General features: G+C 41.9%; 1 protein-coding gene across 1 annotated transcript in view; it reads left to right on the top strand.

Annotated features, from left to right (window-relative positions):
- The window catches only part of ubl3a (ubiquitin-like 3a), a 42,762-nt gene extending 23,474 nt beyond the window's left edge, over nt 1-19,288 (top strand). Inside the window, exons 2-5 of the mRNA XM_012878690.3 lie at nt 10,468-10,576; nt 15,549-15,635; nt 16,869-16,946; nt 17,636-19,288. Coding sequence (XP_012734144.1) covers nt 10,468-10,576; nt 15,549-15,635; nt 16,869-16,946; nt 17,636-17,688 — 327 coding nt within the window. The 3' untranslated portion in view covers nt 17,689-19,288. The remainder of the gene's footprint in view (nt 1-10,467; nt 10,577-15,548; nt 15,636-16,868; nt 16,947-17,635) is intronic.
- The last annotated feature ends 492 nt before the right edge of the window (nt 19,289-19,780 follow it).

Genomic DNA, 19,780 nt, shown 5'->3' with positions numbered 1-19,780 from the left:
TTTTTCTTTTCTGTGTAGATTAATCAGCCGAGTTAGGGCCACAACATCTCTTTATTGGCCATGATTGTGTGCAAAAACAAGGATTTTATGTTTGAGCTTTCATCCTTATCTGCCACTAAGCCTATATGTACAAAAAAACATTGGCGGTAACTTGGAAGATTTTGATTTTGACACAAATTAGGAATGTGGAAAGTCTAAGAAGAGGTTATAACAAACCAGCAATACCACTCATTAACTTCTTTTTTACTAAGTTATTTTGAAGCATTTATTTCAGACAGTTTTGTACACCCCAAAAAGTTACCAGCAGCAGCTTTTAAAAAAAAAAATACAGTCGTGGACAAAACAGTTGGTACCCCTCTGTGAGTCAAGGAAAATCCCACATTGGTCACTGAAATAACGTGAAACTGACAAAGCAATAGAAAAGACTGGCTATAATTTGACTATAGGGACATTTTAAACTAAGGTGTGTCCTCTAATTAGCATTACAGATGTCTTCAAGCTTGGTTACAACCAAGCGTGCTGTTTGGTGATTTGGTGTTTGCCACACGGAACATCGATCACTGGAAGTGAAGGAGAAAGTTGTCTCAGAAGGCTAGAAGGAAAATTATAGACAAGCAGGTTAAAGGTAAAGGCTTATAAGACCATCTCCAAGCAGCTTCATGTTCCTGTGACTACAGTTGCACATATTATTCTGAAGTTTAAGGTCCATGTGACTGTAGCCATCCTGTCTGGACATGGCCGCAGGAGGAAAATGGATGACAAACTGAAAATAAAGGTTGTACGGATGGTAATCAAAGAGCCCAGAACAAAATAAAAAAAAATAAAGATGACATTCAAGGTCAAGGTACATCAGTGTCAGATTGTATTATGCGTCACTGTTTGAGTCAAAGTGGACTTCATGGGAGACACCACTGTTGAAAGTAAAACATAAAAAAGCAAGACCGGAATTTGCATATTGTAAAGCCATACGGCTTCTGGGAGAATCTCCGTTGGACCGATGAGACAAAACTGGAGCTTTTGGGCAAGGCACATCAGGTCTATGTCCACAGATGCAAAACTAAAGCACACCTAGAAAAGAACACTGTCCCTACGGAGAAACATGGAGGAGGCTCCGTTATGTTCTGGGGCTGCTTTGCTGCGTCGGGCACTGGGTGCCTCAGCTCTGTGCTGGATTAAATTAAATTACAAGACTATCAAGGCGTTCTGGAGAGAAATGTGCTGCCTAGTGTCAGAACGCTTGGTCTCAGTCGTAGGTCATGGGTCTTTCACCAGCATAATGCACAGCTAGAACCACCCACAAACGTCTATACGACTATTCTGAAGTAGCCTCCTATGAGTCCTGCTCTAAATCCTATTTAACATCTATAGAAGAAGCTGAAACATACCGTCTGGAATTTTCAGCAAATTCAGTAAATATGGACAATGCATAATTTCGCATTTTGAATTTGCGAGTTTTGTTTTCCAGAACAATCACACAAATATAAGCCTCTTTGCCTACGATGTGCAGTTGTTTACCCATTATCACACGTTTCTAAAAACCTTTGCCCTTGTTCTCTCTGTGAAACATTGTGTACAGTTACAACATGCCAAGTGTGTCGAACAACATCCAGGCTAGGAAGGATCAGCGAAGGCGCCAATGTAAAAAAAAAACACTTTTGTTGTAACTTTTTCTGTTTGCAGGAGCTCCGACAGAACACACAGTTCACACAGAGAAGGGACAGGACAAAACGGCACAGATGACTAACTAGCTTCATGGTTATCACAAGTGTTGGCATGGCAACCGGCAGAGCACGACTGTCGGTGCTGAAAACATAAAATAAAGCCTGGCTCCCTCAGACTGCATGCCCCCCCCTCCCCTTTTTTGTATATATTTTTTCAACAATATAAAGTTTATGGAAGTATTTTTCCTCAAAATCCAGGTCTTTTCATAATATAGAGAATGCTTGAAACTATAACATTTCTAAATGTGTGTATATATATATATATATATATAAATGTTACATAAATTCTTTTAATTTATGTAATTTATAAAACTGTACGATTTCTGGAAAATCCCAAATGTTCCCATTTAGAAGTGCCTAAAACGACTTTGGTGAAGATGTAAGAACCTGGAAGCAAACAAAGTCTGAAACTACAGTGCATGAGCCGTTATATATGCCGTATAAACAGGGTGAAGTTAAAAATAAACAAGGTAGGTCAAGGTTCTTCTTTTTTCTGCTGTCCGCGTCAGCACACTAAAGTGAAGCGGGCACAGTAAACAAAATAAAATCAAAAAATTGCTTTAATGATCCAGCTTTCAAACTTTGCTCAAGTCAACTGTGCTTCGGTCCTACCGTTTCTAACAAAGGATTTTCAGCATTGGTTTAAAATGGGCACTTTTCCCTGTTATGTTTCCACTTTATTTTGCAGACGAGTTTATATTTCATCCTGTCTCCAGTGGGGGGGAAAAAACACAGTAAGACAAGGATACCATCATTTTTATTGCTATATTCTTTTCCCCTCAATAAAATCCTAATCATTTATCGGCATCAACAGCAGTTGGGATCCATCCAAGTTTCCAAATAAATTATTATCAATCAGAGTGGGAGCGCATGGCACTTGAAATATAAAAATGCATCCAAGCAGACCTTTGTGATTATGACAGTAAACATGTTGATAATAGGATGACGCAGTTCGATTTATTCTGCAGCTCTAAATCAGTTCTGTATGCCTGTGATCATGAATGGAGGCGCTGCTTTTAGTGGCGCTGTCCACACTAACACAAATCTTTCGCCAACGAGACATTTTCCTGTCCACACGTAAACAGATTTTGGAGAGAAAAACTTAAACTTTACGTATGTTGTAGGATTATAAGAAATTATTATGTAGTTGCCTTTTTTTGTTGTTGTTTTTTTCCTCCACATCTATCATATCTTGTCCTGACTTTGTCATTACTAGACTTCAAAATGTAAGCCGAAGAAGTTGTTGACTACTGAGAGGAAAATGTGGAAAAATATCAATGGAAGCAGCCTTTAGACGGGATGCATCCAAAATGTTCTCATTATGGCTCCTACCTCCTGTTCCTAGCTCCCGTACCTTGGCTTTCATGAAACAGTAAGAACTCTACTGTGGGGAGGAAGGTAGCTTTGAACTGCTGTGCTGATTTCGGACCGCCTTTAACTCCGACGTCATTACGCAACGCACGTGTATGATTCTAGTGAAACCAGGGCCTACAGCCTTCTGAAAATGAAATGCAAATTGCGCACAGTCCACCGTGAGGTGGACTGTGCTTATACATCATGTCACGCAAGGGATTGTGGGATTCCTTATAGCTCCTTAGCACCAGTAAGGGAGACGTCACAAGGTCCCTACATGCTAAGAGCTGTGAGAGGAAGCAGACAGGCTTCTTTTCCAACCCCTTCCTTACTGACTGCACTATTCGGACAGCACTTATCACAGTGCTTTAATTAAAGAGTTCTTACACAAACAATGTTTTCAGACGGAGCCTAGCATACTTTAGCCAGGCGTAGTGTCTTCTTTTAAGTGATCATGTTGGTAATGTCGACTTTACCAGCAGATTAGCAATTTTGACTTTTTTTTTTCCTTTTTTTTTTCTTTTATCCCAAAAGCTGTGTTGACAGATCCATCAGTGGAGGCCATTGAACATTAAAATGTAGAAGTTAATGACGAAAGGGAAATGGCTGTTATGTGGATGTGATTCACAATCTGTGATTCAATACGTCATGCAGGTCTAATTGCGTCTAGTGTGCCTGGAAAAAAAATGTCACAATATTGAAGTGCTGCTTTTTTTAGGAACTGCCACCATTTATGGTCTACAAAGAAGTCCTTTGATTGCGTGTGCGTCGATGCACTTTTTGAGTTCATTAAATTTTAAACAAAGGGTTTGAGGGATATGGTTTTAATTTCTGATGGTCTATAGCCCAATCTGTCCTCTTTGATGTAATTTGCATTGAAAATTGGTCAGAATCTAAATCTGTAGCTCATGCCTCCATCACCTCGTGACGGATATGCTCTTGCAATATGTAAAAAAAAAAAAAAAAAAAAAAAAAAAAATCCTTAAAAGCTGAACACATTTGTTTTAAAGCCTTATGGTAAAACTTTCTGGCAAAATATAGAAACACAGTTCATAAATGCATTTAGCAAATTTGGGAGAGGAGGGGGGGGGGTATTTTTCTTCCTCAGCTGCACTTGGTCATGTTTTAAGCCTTAAAATAACTAATAAAGGCACCACGCTTAATGGAGGAACAAAGATGAGCTTTGTGCAGCTAATTTAAAAACTGATGGAGTAGCGCATTTCCCACAACGTTGCCAGACACACAGTTCATACACAGAGGAGCTGAATCCCTTGCCTGAAGCTTTTTTTTCCCTTCCATTTCATTTTCATTCAGCCACTGTTGCATAATTTCTCTGGAAGTATATGTGTGCTGAAGGAAGAGCACCTAAACTAAAAAAAAATTATAATAATATTTAATTAAAACTAATCAAAAGTCTCTTGGGGATTCTTGTACATTTAACTCTGAGGAAGTGATGCTGCAGATTCTTAGTTTAGTTCTTTATAATCAGTCTCTGAAGATAATAATGGGCCTTCTAATGTGTTTTTAATTAAAGAAACAATGACTCCCGTCGTCGCCTTTATTCGGGAATGGCGGCGAGTTATTACAGTAACACAGAACGCCTACCTGGATGCTCTTTTTTTTAACACAGTTTGTTCACACTTGGTCACACAAGCAGCTGATTATTGTTTGCCGTTGTTTAGCAGTGCTAACAGCTTTACATCAGTGCCAGACGAGAAGAAGGGCCAGTGATGTGCAGAATCAGCCCGCATCAGGCTACATTTGTTAGACTTAGAAACCTAATCGTCTGCAAATTTGACGTGTGAGTGAATCCGGCTGCCTCGCCTATAACAACACTTCGGCCCTTCATTCATACTGTTAGGCCTCCGCGCTGACTGCTTAGGCCGCTCTAATACATTCCCACAGGAAGGCCTCCCGATCTGTAATTTGTTGACTGCTGCAGAGTGTCTAAAGAGCGGCAATGCTCCTTAATGCACTTGTAAACACAGGCACGCAGATACACACACGCACCGTCTGTAGCCTCGAGAAAGAGTTGAGAGCTGCACTCGGGTTGGAATAATTACAGACGGCATTGGGTTTCCTGCTCTCCCCTTTTTTGCAAACAGCGTTTAGCAGAAAAGGGGCATCGCTGTTTACACGGTGTCGCGCTTGACGGCGCGTCATTGCGTCGCGTCGGTAATGCCTTGCAGCGAGGGGGGGTCGTAGCCAGTACCGGCTACGTGTCTCTCCGCTCTTATGGTTTCGGAACCAGGGGGCTGGAAGCAGAAGGACGGTTCAGCGTCCCGACAGAGTTTACAGCTGCAGAGGCGCTTTCACATCCTCACGTTGCTACAGAGCAGGACTCGCTGTTCCTCCTTCACTAAAAACCCTCCGCACACCGCAAAGTAGGGAAACGTTCACTTGGCATATGGCCGACATTCATGCGCAATTAGCGTTCCGTCTGCGGCTACGCATGTGTTGACTCGTGAAGCGGTCCCCCCACCCGATATTCGAAGCGTGCGTATTTGTTAGAGAGAATAGATTCTAATTGAATATCCTTCCCTCGGCTGCTTTGAAACCTCATTACCGGCCCCGTTTGCTGAGGAGAATCCAGGAAGAAGGCGCCGTGACCCTCAGGGAGAGGAGGAGGAGGAGGTGGAGGAAGGAAAGGATGAGGAGCATAAGTGAAGGACAATGCTGCACAAAACATTTAATACTCCTTGATCTTTTTTTTTCCACATTTTGTCACGTTACAACTACAAAGCTGCAGTTTATTTACATTTTATACAATAGACAATCACAGAGCTGTGACAATGCAAGTGGCAGCATTATGAAGTGGAAGGGGAAGAAAGCTGAAAAGCATTTGTGTCCGCCCGTGTTTTAGTTTTTCTTCAGTATGAAAACAGCCGTTCTGTGAAACCCTCAGAGTTTTGTTAGTCCATGGTAACTCTAGAGAAGCTGCAGAGATCCACGGCTCATGTTTGGGGATCTGTTGGCAAGACAGCCATTATTCATCTAGTTCTCTAATCCTACCTTAGTTATTGAGAGGCAACAAGAAAGAAGCCAAATCAATGACAACGGCAGCAGCATCATGCTGTGGGGGACCTTTTTTTTAACAGGGGTAGAGGAAGATGGATGGAGGCAAATTCAGGGCAATTCTGGGCGAAAACCGACTGGAGGTTAACTTTCCAGCTGGACAATGCAAACACTATCTATGAACGTACAGCCAGAACTACAATGCAGTGGTTTAGTTCAAAGCATATTCATCTTTTAGGAATCAGTCAATGTCCAGACCTGAATTAGTTTGAGAATCTTTGGCAAGACTTGGAAAATTGATGCCTCTCATCCATTCTGACTGAGCTTAAGATTGTTTGACAAGAATCAAGGTCAGAAGTCTTAGTCCCTTGATATGCAGGGGTTGTAGAAAGATACAGATTTGCAGCTGGGACTGCAGGGAAAAGCGGTTCTACAAAGTTTGGCCTGAGTGGCAAAATAAAATGAAAACAAAAAAAAACAGCCCACTTTTTAGATGCTTTTAATTCTTATTAAATTGCAACTGGGTGTTACTTTTCTTACAGTTTGCGGCCATGCGTCGTTTTCTGTCAGACTATCTCATAAAAAAACCTAATAAAATACGTTGAGGTTCGTGCTTGTAACCTGAAGATGGGTAGAAAGGTTCAAAAAGTTACATTCAGCTTAGGTGATGATTAGGCGTGGAGGAGAGGAGCTCTCACTTACAGATTCAAGCGACACAAAACTTACATCCAGTATAAAACTGACTCCAAATCTGAACTATGTCTACATCCAACTGAGGTCCAAACCCTCCTCACACCTTCCAGCAAACCAGGTATAAAGTATGGACGCATTTGCAATCATAATCTACCTCTTCATGTAGGTATTTTTTTAAGCTGTTTGGTGAAAGGGAATAGAAGCAATCCTACATTACAGGAAACATAAATGGAATCAGTAGCTTCGTAAGCTCTCTGCTGTGCAGTCTGCTGCGAGGAGAGCACAAGTGTCTGAGCCCTGCTCTGCGCCCCTCGATATTCCAGTCTTGCACATTTGCTTTACTGTAAGCTGTGCAGACTCGGAGCCTGACGGAGCGAGGCAGAGTCGGTTTCAGAGCGCAGCGCCGAGACGGAACGAGCGCAAAGCACGCAAGCACGATGTGACAAGGAAAAGTGTGGGGAGGGGGGGGGGGGTCGGCGAAGCTGTCTCGTAGGTGTTATCAGGTTAAGCCTCCTACGACTGCCTGTCGCCATGGCTCCACGACTGCCTGTCGCCATGGCTCCACGACTCCACGGCGACGACCAGGTGTTCCGCCAGGAAGAAGCAAGAGCGTCTTTGTGCGAAAGGGCTTCTTCAGTGCCTGTCTTTGTTCTCGTGTCTGCCGCTGTGGGCACCAGTTCAGCTGTGACATTGAACCGCTAGAAGTGCGCCGTTGTCATCTGTGGCGCCAAAGCTTTCTTTCATGAACTACAGGAGGGAACAGAGGAGGATTTATTCATGTTTTGCCACGTTTTTCATCGAAGTTTTGATCGTTACGTAGCAAACCAACACAGTGCACATGTTGTAAAAGCTCTTTGCATAATTTTTTTGTTCTCCTTGAACCTTCCAACATTTCATCACACTAAAATCCACACAAATGTAGAGCATCTGTGAAGTCTTGTCACCTATTCTCTATTATACTTAGTTCTGGGCTTTGACTAGGCCACGCCAAGACATGGACATTCTTTGATTTGATTCTTTCCACTTTGAAGCTGTTGTCTCACTGGAAGGTGAACCTCCACCCTCTTTTTCAACTTCTAACAGGTTCCCTTCCAGGGTCGCTGTGTACTTGCCTCCATCCATTGTCCTAACTGCATGTGTTTGCATGATGAACAGCATTAGGTTCACACTCAAATAAATCAAAACAAGCTGTGTGCTGCAAATTGTTCTGGAATCTACAAAGCAAATTTTGTGCCTTGACCCAAACTTTCCACGTTTTGTTCCCTCATAAGCCCATCAGACTTGGTGCAATTATCTCGACGTGTGTTGACTGTGAGATAAGCTTGTAGTGATGGTAAAATATCATTTGTGGAGTCCCTATGTATTGATTGTCCGCTGCAATGTGTGGATAGAGAGCGGTAGCCTCTGTTTTTAATCTGTTTGTGTATGCGGGGGTTTGTTTACGTCTCTGTATGCCTCGTCCGGGCTTAAACTTCTAAGCTGATTTGGCAACGTGTTTACAGAGATCTCGGTTTCAATCCGTCGGTGTTAGCCCTCTTACATCACTGCGCATGAGTAGTTGTATATGATTTCTGCACGCACACGCGTGTGCACGCGCGTCTCAGAGGGCGGGGGGCAACGGGGGCGTGGAGTCGAGGCCGCACCACACTGCCAACAGTGCCACACGTGCTTCCGCCATGTGTGGCACCCCAGGCCAGACGCACATGTGACTGTGGCTGCTGTTGGAGCTCATTAAGGCATACTGTGGCAACGTTACAGAAATCATGCAAAATATTAGAAACACTTTGAAATTAACACTAATTTATTGGAGTGTAATTAGTAATCTGATTTATACTGTATTTGAACAAGGCATTTTTAATTAAATTAGACATGTAGACATGAGGCAATTAGGAACACGTTTGCACATTTTCTAGTTTCTCTGTATTTATGGAAAAGTTGCTTTGATTAAATAGGTTAAAAGGCCTTCTTGCATTAAGAAAGCTTCTAAATCTGGCTCTCAGTAGTTTCATCCTTGAATCTAATCTAGCCTACAGTAAATGTCGCCCTAATTTCTGCTCAAATTGTGCCTACTACTGTACCCTGTGTTTTAGTGAAACACCCACATTCGACCAGGCGCTCCTCCTCTCGATCCCACTCTGTCTTCAGACCTTCAATTGTAACTTGCTCCTTGGGAACAGAAATGCTGCATCATTAGTCATTCTTACTATAAGTTCGGACACTCCTGTCTGTTGAAGACATTGGCGGCAACCTTGGCATTGTGTTCTGACTCAGAGGTTTCTCATTATTTTGACTTATTTCAACCATTCCCCCTGATTTATTTCTGTATTCATTAATTGTGCAACGAACCAGACAGGAACCATTTTTATTAGTTTATTGTTAGCTTTGACATGAACCACGTTGTCATATCCTCATCTGTAAGTTGCTTTTGATAAAAGCATCTGCCTCGTGCATTAACCTAATCAGAAACCTTTTTTCTCTCATCCATGCGTGGTCAGATCTATAACTGGATCTGATAGTTTCTCTTTGCCAGCGTAAGCACTGACTTGTCTGACAGCAATACTCCGCGAAATTCGTAAAAGGTGCTGATCCTGCTCCAAAATTGAGACCAGCAACCTTGATGGAAATTTGCAGCTGTCAAACATGGTCATATGTTTGAAAGAGACAAAGAAAAGACAAAGAAAAGCCGAACGTATTGAGGGATCGAGGTCCGGCCGCCACACCACAGTCATGCAGGGTGGCAGAAGCAACGTTTTGCTGCCATTGATTCAGGTGAATTATACAAAGGCGACGTAACAAAGAAGCTGGACAGCTACCTTTCAATCCTACAGCTTCTCCTTAAATCATCAGACAAATGAAACATCGACCCAGTTGGGTCTTCCGAAAGAACAATGATCCCAAACACGCATCCAAACGTGTTAAAGGTTGGATTAAGCTGGCTAACATTAGGCTGCTGGAATGGCTTTCCCAAAACCTTTAACCCTCCTGACAGAGTGTAAGTTATGCCTTGAAACCGGGTCTATTACCCCGAAACCATCCAAATGGACTCCTCCAATTGTGACAAGAAAACAGGCTGAATATCCAGCCAGAATTGTCTCTGAAGCTTACTGACGCCTTGTAGCCATTTGCCAAAAGACACTTAACCAGAGATTATTGGGTTGTTGTCATGGATATAGGAGCCTGCCTGTGTAAGTTTGACACCTGTGTAAATTTGACATTTAAACTTTACGACGGAAACATTGAAGTTGTGTCGTCATTCATTCTCGCAGAAGATAACGGTTTCATATAATTAAAAGGACAAAATGATCGCCCCTTTAAATGCGCCAAGATGATGTCAAGTTTTGAATATATATATAACACACACAAACGTGTTAATGCAGTCCCCCCCCCTCTCCTGTTAATGCTTTATGCGAGAACCTGTTGAACTGCCAGTAAGAGACGAACCTGGGAACCAACATGATGTATATAGTTACAGTGGGGAGAGGAGGAGGAAGTTCGGGAGACAGATGGGAGTTGATCCAGCGGAAGGATGCTCCACAGGGCTTCCATATCCTCCTCCTGTTTCCTATTAAATTACTTTGCTTGAATCTATGGTGGGAGATATCCATTTTTCACTGTAGCGTTCATTTATTTATTTATTTTTTTTACATTTATATTATTGAACCCTACATTCATCTCTGTGTTGCAGATAAATCTGCGGATTATTCGTGTCTGCGGGGAGACCAACGAGTTCCTCTTCACTCCCAACAACTCAGCTGCAGACATTGCTAAACATGTTTATGACAACTGGGCAGTGGGTGAGTAGCTCTGTATTTCTTTTCCTGTTATTTGTTGTTGTAGGGGCAGCTGTCTACTGATGCATGTGTCATTTAAGTCCTGGAGTCTTAAAGTGGGCAGGATTTCAGTCCATGTGATTCTTAAAAAGCTGAAGACTTGGTACACAGTTGACACTGCTATCCTTCTATTAATATCTGCTGGCTTTTGCTGTGATAAGACAGAAGTAGGCTTTTTGGAGACGCTGACAGTGCAAACGTTGCATTTTGATACTTGACAAGTTATGTTATCCTTTCTCTTTTTATGGAAACAAATGCCAAAGCAAGAACTATCTTTGTAATACACAGCTAGGGACTGAAGTAAAGTTGTTTCTTTCTCATATTATCTTTCCTAGGTAGAAAATTTGTTGGTTCTGTACTGATTTCTCAGGTTGCTTTTTGCTAAACGGATCCACATTTCATGGTAAATTGCCAAAAAATACAATAAGTTTGGTTATTAAAACTGGACTTTTAAACAAACAAAATGAAGCCTCTCCATGAACCATCATTATATAATTCGGCCCCTTAAAAGCAAACATAGATGAAAGGGATTCGTCACAACTGCTTTCTCTCCTCGCTTTGATTTTCTTACTTCAAACCGCTGTCTTTTCCATGTTTACGTTTAAATAAACCTTAAATTAGTGGAGTTTAATTCCAGCCCCCGGGGAGCCCGTGTCCTGCATGTTGTAGGTCCATCTCTGCTCCAGCATACCTGATGTAAACAGTGGAATTACCCCGTAAACATGGCAGCAGGTTTTGCAGAGGCCTGTTAATGACCTCTTGATTTGAATCAGATGTGCTGAAGCAGGGACACATTTAAAACATGAAGGTCACCAACCCTCGAGGACTGCCTTCGTACACCGGTGCCTTTAAATTATCCCTAAGCTCTCGCTTAGCTCCATGGAGCTTTGTTATGCAATTTAGCTCATCTTGTTTTTGCAGCTTGGCCACAATTTTGCTATTTTAATTAGCCCTATGCTCCAAAAAAACTTTTAAAATTAAATAACCCATTTGAAACAAAAAAAAAAAAAAACAACCAACAACAACCTGGAGAAACCAAACAACCTCTCCACATACGCATGGCTCTACTTAGAAGAGCTACCTCCTCAGGACAAGACTCAGCCGTCCACCTGCACCTCAAGGACAAATGACACTCTTTTGAGGACCAAAATGTTCACATTTTGGACAGAGAAGACAGGTGGGGTGTAAAGCAATTTTGAATTGAGAATGCTTCCTGCATGGAAAGCGAAATGGCTTCACCTGTGGCGTCTCTGCATTTAGGGCCAGTTGGGCCAGGCCCCACCAGATGTCCCTGTGGAGCTCGATTGTTCGCAATAATCAGTGGGACAGGGTCGGTCTTTAAAGAGTAATATTGTGAAAAAAAGGCCGATTCCCTTACCAATAAAATTCTGTTCTAAATATTTTTGTCTATATGTCTAAGTCTGCTAGAAAACTGACAAGCTCAGTAGATTAAATCCTCATGAGGCGCCTTGATAATGGGCCCTGCTCACCAACGTTTGTTTAAATAACGAACATCTGAAATCGCAGCACACATGCCCAACACACTCCGTAGACAGCCATGGTGCACAAATACTACGGCCCCAAGCTCGGATCGACCAATCAAAATACTGGAAATGCACACGTTACGTTTACGTTCTGCAGGATGGTGTGCGACCATCTAGTGTTGGTTTTTCCTGCTGGCTCATTGAAGGATCGATGTGAATCTTTTCTGTTCAAGAAATTAGCCTTTATTTGTAGTTTTATGTCTAAAATGAAATTACATTTAGCCTGTATTTAAAAGGCATTTCTAGTGTGATGGTTTATGCTAACTTATCTGTTTAAAATTGATCAAAGTCAGGTTGTATGCATCACAAAAAAAAATAGTTGCTGCTAATAGGTGTTGAGTTTTGTGCCCCACTTAACTTATCATGCCAGAGACGCCACTGGCCTTCAGCTTCAGAATAGGAAGTCCAGTTGTTATATTGTTTTAACCCTTTTTTGAATTGGAAAAAAAACCAAAACAGAACTGCACTGTATATACACCATCAGGCACATTTTTATTTAAAACTGCATTTCTTTCAAACATTGGCAATTTCTTTACAATGTGATGCGCACAGAATCAGCTTCTGGAATCATAACGTGCAAATTGGAGCTAAAAGTTGGAAAAAGATCTTCTGGGTCAGCAATGAGGCATATTAACAAAGCCACTTCCCCTGCTATTTATCTGTCTTTATGCACAGATTTGCTGCTTTGTTTGGGAGGAAGTAATGTCCCGTTTTACTGATGTTTACACAAAGCCTGCTTATCAAAGCGAATGTCACGGTGAGGACACAGAAAAGCTAAGCTGTGATGGACTCACCTGCTTTCAGAGACATTTTTAGGAGGAGGATACCAAATATGTTTTGGGATTATTAAAGCGTAAACTGATGTGATCAGACTAACCAATATAAGGTCATTTTCTCACTTACTAGCATGAGTCTGATAATTTGGTTTGATTTCACAACATCATATGAGATGACACTAAAGATAGGACACATTGACACAATGTGAAGTGGTCAGTGTACAGCTTGTTTAGCAGTGTGAATTTGCTGTCCCCTCAAAATAACTCAACACACATCTAAACCACTGGTAACAAAAGCAAGCACATCACTAAGCGAAAATGTCCAAAATGAGGCCCCATCAGCCATTTTCCCGCCCTAGTGTCATGTGACTCCGTTTTTACGAGGTCTCAGGTGTAAATGGGGATCAGGTGTGTTCAAACTCTCTCATCCTGGTCACTGGAAGTTCAACATGGCTCCTCGTGGCACAGAACTTGCTAAGGACCTCAACTAAAGAGTTGTTGCCCCACATAAAGATGCCAGAGAAGAATACAGGAAGTTTGCCAACACCCTGAAGATGAGCTGCAGACCCGTGGCCAAGACTGTTCAGCGGTTCGATAGTCCGATCGAAAGTCCGGTCGCCTCCGATTTAAGCCTGTTTGCTTTTGCAATGACCCGGAAAACTGAGAATTTGCACAGGCGTCTATGAGCCATGCTTTCTTTCCTGGACCAGCAGCTACTGACATCATCACGCTCTTGTGCGTGCAATGTTGTGTTCATATTCGGCATGGAAAATCGGCCAATCTTCTACTCCTTCAGTGTCACGGTGGTGCGTTTAGGTACCGAAACATGGCACCGTTTGAATTTACATGAATCAGTACGCGGTAGTACCGACGGGATTTGGTCGGTACCTATAAAAGTACCAAATTTGGTACATGCTAAAGAAAGTGAGGATAAAGGTGTGGGACTGGCCAAGCATGTCTGCAGACCTAAACCCTACTGAGCATCCTCAAGTGGAAGGTGGATGAGAGCAGGTTGTCCCTGATGTCGTCATGCAGGAGTCCAGCGGCAACCTGTGAAGCTCTAGTGAAGTCCATAGCCAACAGAGTTAAGACATAAATGGTGGCCACACAAATTATTGACACTCTGGTCGATGTTTGAACATTTTTACTCAGGGCTGTACTCATTTCTTGGCAGACTTTTAGACATTAATGGCTGTGAGTTGAGTTATTCTGAGGGAACAGCAGATTTACACCATTATACAAGCTGTACACTCACTACTTTACTTTATCTTCAGTGCTGTCCCATGAAAAGATATAAAATATTTACTATAGTGCGAGGCGTGTACTCACTTTTCTGAGATACTGTGTACATGGTGTGGGTGAACCCTACGGTTTGGGATTATTAATAAAGAGTCCAGTTTAGAGGTGCAGAATAATAGGTCCCTCCATTCATTGCTATGGCAGGCCCCACTTATTCAGGTTCTTCTTTTTTTTCTTATTATTGTTTAATTTTAATTAGATTCTTCTTCAAGCTTTGATGCGTCTTTGCTGGCCACAAAAGTCACCTCTAGTCTCACAACTTCTGGTGGCCTTTTTTTTCAAGAATATTTGGTCATTTAAAAAAAAAAAGGCGTTTTCAGTTTTTAACCTCAGTTGTTGGGATGACATTTCTACAGACAATAGCGAAATCTTTTCCGTGTTTGACGGTTAGAGTTCCTGTTCTCACATCTGTTTCTCACATCTCTTTCAGCAGAACCCAGCTGTGGAGTTCTTATTGTCATTTGGCCTTTATGCATTTGCTATTTTCCCAAAGGCCGCACTTTGCTGATAAAGTGTAATTTTTATCAATTAGGCACACCGTTGTGAGGCCAAAAACAGCTTTTATATGTCCGTCCGTAGAGGTGAACGAGAATCTATCTAGAGCTTTGGTGTTAGGTTACAGAAATAAACTCTTTTTTTACTCTTATCATCATGTAGGATCTCAGAAATAACATCTCCCTCTAAATGCTGCTGTTGCTTCACCACAGATAGAATGCATTTGATTCTCCTTATCGTGAACTTTTAAGAAATGTGCCGTTTTCCCACGGTGCTGGGAATCTAGTGCTGTTAGGGCTAGCTAACGGCCCAGGAAAAAAAAAAAAAAAGTTGGATTCTCATCGACAACTGGGGAGTTTTCTGTTTGGGAAGCGCCCCGTGTTCCTCCCAGACAACAGATCCGCCGGTTAGCAACAAGGCAAGAGACAAACATCTGGCAGCCAGACTCTGCCGCTGTGAAACTCCCTCCACTGTTTTTCTCTCATTTAATGCTGTTTCGTTTTTTTTTCTTTCTTCAAATCCGCACCTTAGGCTCTCCTTTTACTGCCTTTCCTTCTACAGTCCTGCAGCAACATCTCTCAAAGGCAAACATTTAGTCAGTTTCATGACTCTAAACAGCACTTGTTGCCATTTCTAATTCCCTTTGATCAAATAGTCAGCTGCCTGAACCTGTACTTCCTAGCCTCATATTCAATGCATTGTACAGGTTTGTAAAATTGGTGAAATATTGGGAACATATGGAAATAAAAAAGCACTTGAAGTAATGTAGAAGACATGTCCTTGTAACTAATATAAGTCCCCCATTTCTTCTGTTTCTGTCAGACTGGAAAGAGGAGAAAGTCAACAGTCCCAGCATCCTGAGGCTGATCTACCAGGGACGTTTTCTACACGGCAACGTAACACTAGGAGGTGAGAAAACACCGGACCTGCAGACGCCCAGGGACAACGCCCGAGCGTTTGCAGACATGCACGCAGAAATCACAGCAGTTTGCTGCTGGAAACTTCTTTACTGTTCTCATGTTTTTCCCGAGCCACAGAACAGTGGTACCTCAGTTCTCTGGACAAGCCTGCTTTGATGGAGGAGGGTGGGAGGGAGGAAGGGAGAGAGGGAGGGAGGGACTGTGGGGGGAACAAGGAAAAGGAGAAAAAAGAAGGTGGACTGGTAGAGTAGACCTGGGGAAGAAGACAGATTCGGGGGAAGGAACGGAGCTTCCAAATGAAAATCACAAGTGAAGGAAAGAAAAGGATGCCTGCTTTTGTGGCGGCTCCACCTTCAATCCAGCTTTAAGGTGTATTTGTTCATACCTCTCTTTCATAATTGTAGCTAGATTGAAAAATATATTTAATCCAGGTAATCTTTTCTATAAAACTTTCATACTCATCCCATTTGTGAGGTTTATCTCACGGTTTTATTGCTGAAACGTTAAGACAAGACAAAATCCTCCTGCTTTTAAGCCAGATCATTTAGCGGTGCTGAAATACAAACTAAGACGCATTAGGAATGTATGGTTAGCTGTTATTATTAGTGGGAATCGCTCCGTCAAGGTTGTTTTTAAATCCCGGTACAACTCAGAGTCATCTAAGATGTTCTCACCTGTTGGAGTCAGGACCCAGAATTGGCTCCAGGACCCTTTTTTACTGGATTGTCGGCCTTTGCCTGAGGGGGAAACAGGAATTATTTGTTTACATCTGCTAACTGAGCATGCAGATACAACACAGACTGTGTTTAAGATATTTGCTTTCTTTTTAATGGAAGTTGCATTCTTATTTAACATATTCTGGATAAAAATACCAACTAAGTCTAATAAAAAGAGCCATTAAGGGTTCTGTCAGCCTTATGGCGAATGCTTGAATTAGAGACTGTTTTTAACAATAAATATGTATTTAGTTTATTGGGACATTGTTATATATTCTATGAGTAGATAAAGCTACATCTTTTAGGTCTTTATTATCCAACCACAGACCTACCTGCCAGCCTTGGAGTTTGACACCGGCAGAAACAATGCAGCACAACCCTTTCAAGTCTGTTTTAATTTGTCCTCCGCTCCGGGAGGCTTTTGAGGAGCAAAATGATACTGATGATGGATGACATTGCACTGACTGAAAATGACCTTTTACATCCTTCTTTTTTCCTCTCACCAGCTCTCAAGCTGCCCCTGGGGAAGACCACGGTGATGCATTTAGTTGCCAGAGAGACGTTGCCTGAGCCAAATTCCCAAGGTAGCCAGCTCTCCATCTGCCCTGTTTCCATTCAGAGGGCTTTTCCACAAGCTGAAGAGCTTTTAAATGTTCCGCTCCCAGCCATTATTTATTTCTACACATGGCTTCTGTTTCAGGAACAGCCAGTAGTGCAAATAATTGGCTCCTTTAGGTTTTCCCCAAGACACAGCACATTGTGCAGATTGAGGAGCTGCTAGAAAGCACATAAGATGACAGGTTTCCTGTAGATTACTGTGGATTGCATTCAAAAAAATCTATAATTTGCAATATATAGTTTAAAGCTATTAAGATGCAGGTTTTTGCTGGAGTTAAATAGATTTGAGATGGAAAAGCATCACAATTTGCGATTATACATCTTGAAAAAGTTTTGTCAGGAAATGTATAATTTAATGGATTGATTCCATGATGAACCTCTGTTAATGCTAGAGTTCAAATGTGTACAATGAAATATATTTTACAACGCTCTAAAATGATTTAAAGCTAACCTGAGGCTTATTATAAAAATAAAAAATGCCTTATTTCTTAAAAGCGTCCTCTCTTTAGTCAGGCCAGCCTGAATAGATTATGAAGAGTTAACGAATTTATAGGTTAACCCACCGCTCAGATCATTTTTGCTAGGCACTTTCTTTGTGTTGAGTCATCGTTCGCCCTTATAATGACACTTTATCTCTTTGTGTGTGTGTCTCTAGATCGAAGGAATAGAGAGAAGACCGAGGAGAGTTACTGCTGCGTCATTCTGTAAATACACACCTGCTCTTTAGCCCTCCGTTCTTCTAGTCCGTTCACGCCATCAATGTCCTGGACCCGACGGGCTTGTCCTCTGTCCTGGAGCCTGTCTGCCTCCCGGATGCACACCTCTCCTGCTACAACCAACCCCCCCCCCCCCCCCCCCCCCCCCCCCCACCCTCCCCTTCATGCACACATTTACACGTTAGAGAGGACGACGGCAGGCTCGGGCTAATCCGAGACAAAATTGGGGAGCAGGAAGTTGATTAACAATAGAGTTGATTCCTGATCTGTATTTGATTTGTTATTGCAGAAAAGTAGAGGAAAAGAACTGGAGTTGCATGTGTTTTTTTTTTTTTTCTTTTTTTACTTCTCTCTCTCCTTTCTTAAGCCTTCTGCCATCCTCTGTCACGCCTCTCCTCGCCAATCCTCGGCTGGCCTTGTGGAGTCGGTTTCCAGCCGACGCTGCGTTCTACCCGCTCCTCGTTGCAACACGGTGGCCAAGCTTGTGTGCGCGTGGCCTTGTTATCTCGTACAGACCGGCTGAGAGTTTTAACCACTAAGCTCGTACGCGTTTGTGTGAAAGCGCCTCGGTGCAGCGGACGAAACGTAAAACGTGCCTGATCAGAGCACTCACTCACTCACTCTGAACACATCCTGTGTCCTTTTTTTTAACGGCCATCCTCTACATGTGCCCTTAGAGGTTGCAGGACAGAAAATCCCCAACCTGCACAGAAAGCATCCTGTTTTAGCCAAATGAAGCCTAAAAAGCAAGCGGCTATACAACCAACCAGTGCTGGTGGTCCTTTGTCTTTGGAGGCTGGGTCCTGACAGTCCCTGTGTATTACTGACCAACTAAACTGGTTATTTATTAAAGCAGTATGTTGCCCCCCCCCCCCTTCTAATGCAACACCCCGATCTCATCACTTTTCTATCAGTGTTGTGAAGGATCTCTCCAAGACGTCACTTTAACTTTTGAAAATGCTCCCCCCCCCCTTTCCTTTGTCTTAATTCTCTCCTACAGCATTAACGAGTCTATTTTGCACAACAGAAGCATGTGCTCTTTCATCAGATTAATGCAAAACATATGAAAAGGGTTTTATTTTATGTTTCCAATGGAAGTAATGTTCCAAAACTAAGGTTAACACGTGTAGAATATATTTAATATGAATCTTTATCTAGAACATTGAGATTTTAGATCTCGGTGAAATCCATTATATTGGTGTTTAGTCTATGATTGTGTATACGGTTAGCTTCTAGCCAGTTTTCACTGTCACTCAGTGATGATGTCTTTGTGTTTAACCACAGCAGAGCCTCCCTAATTGTTCATGGACTGATGGGTTTTCTTCTCTTTTTTTTCTGTCCGTTTATTTTTTCATTTGTTTATAATGCAATGTAATACACTTTTTTGTGGTTTTTTGCTTTAAATGATTGCTTTGTAACAGCACTAGGTCTTAAAAAAATATTGTTTATATTGATCAGGGTTGAAATCTGTACAGAGAAAAAAAAATGTTTTGAAACCAATTGTAAATAGCACTAATGCGCCCTCTCCCCGCCCCTCCAAATCTTCAAAATGGATTACATCTGTAAACTAAATAAAAGTTATTGAAGTGCAATTTGTTCTGTTCTTTACTCATTAACTGCTATAAACAGAGGCAACCTCTTTCCCTCTTCTTTTTCTTTCTGTCCATCCATCCACTTTTCAGTCATCAAGACATCAATTGTCCATTTTTCCTCCAACTATGATGAATCCTTCAAGTAATCTCTTCATTTGTCCATTTTCCATCTGTTTTTCCTTCCTTATACAATATTTAAATCTCTAACTTCTGGAATATCTTCAACAAATTCATTGTAAAGTATGTGCAAAACATATACGACGAAAATTAGTTATAAACTCTGCCAAAGGACGCTGGAAATTCGGGTTTGGAGAATTATGGAATTTTGCTTTGAAACACGGGGCCAAGCAATTTCTTGTATTTCTTACTGACAAATAAGTTAGGTTTAAACTTGGCTGTTATTTCTCATTAAACATGTTCCTCAAAAACATTCAAGGGTTATTTGAAATGCAAGTTAGAGCCATGCCAGGCACTTATAAAAGGCATAAAATG

Source organism: Fundulus heteroclitus, chromosome 11 (genome assembly GCF_011125445.2).
Source record: "Fundulus heteroclitus isolate FHET01 chromosome 11, MU-UCD_Fhet_4.1, whole genome shotgun sequence".
Lineage (NCBI taxonomy): Eukaryota > Metazoa > Chordata > Actinopteri > Cyprinodontiformes > Fundulidae > Fundulus > Fundulus heteroclitus.
Note: the sequence above shows the minus strand (reverse complement) of the source record. Positions and strands in the feature narration are given on the sequence as shown.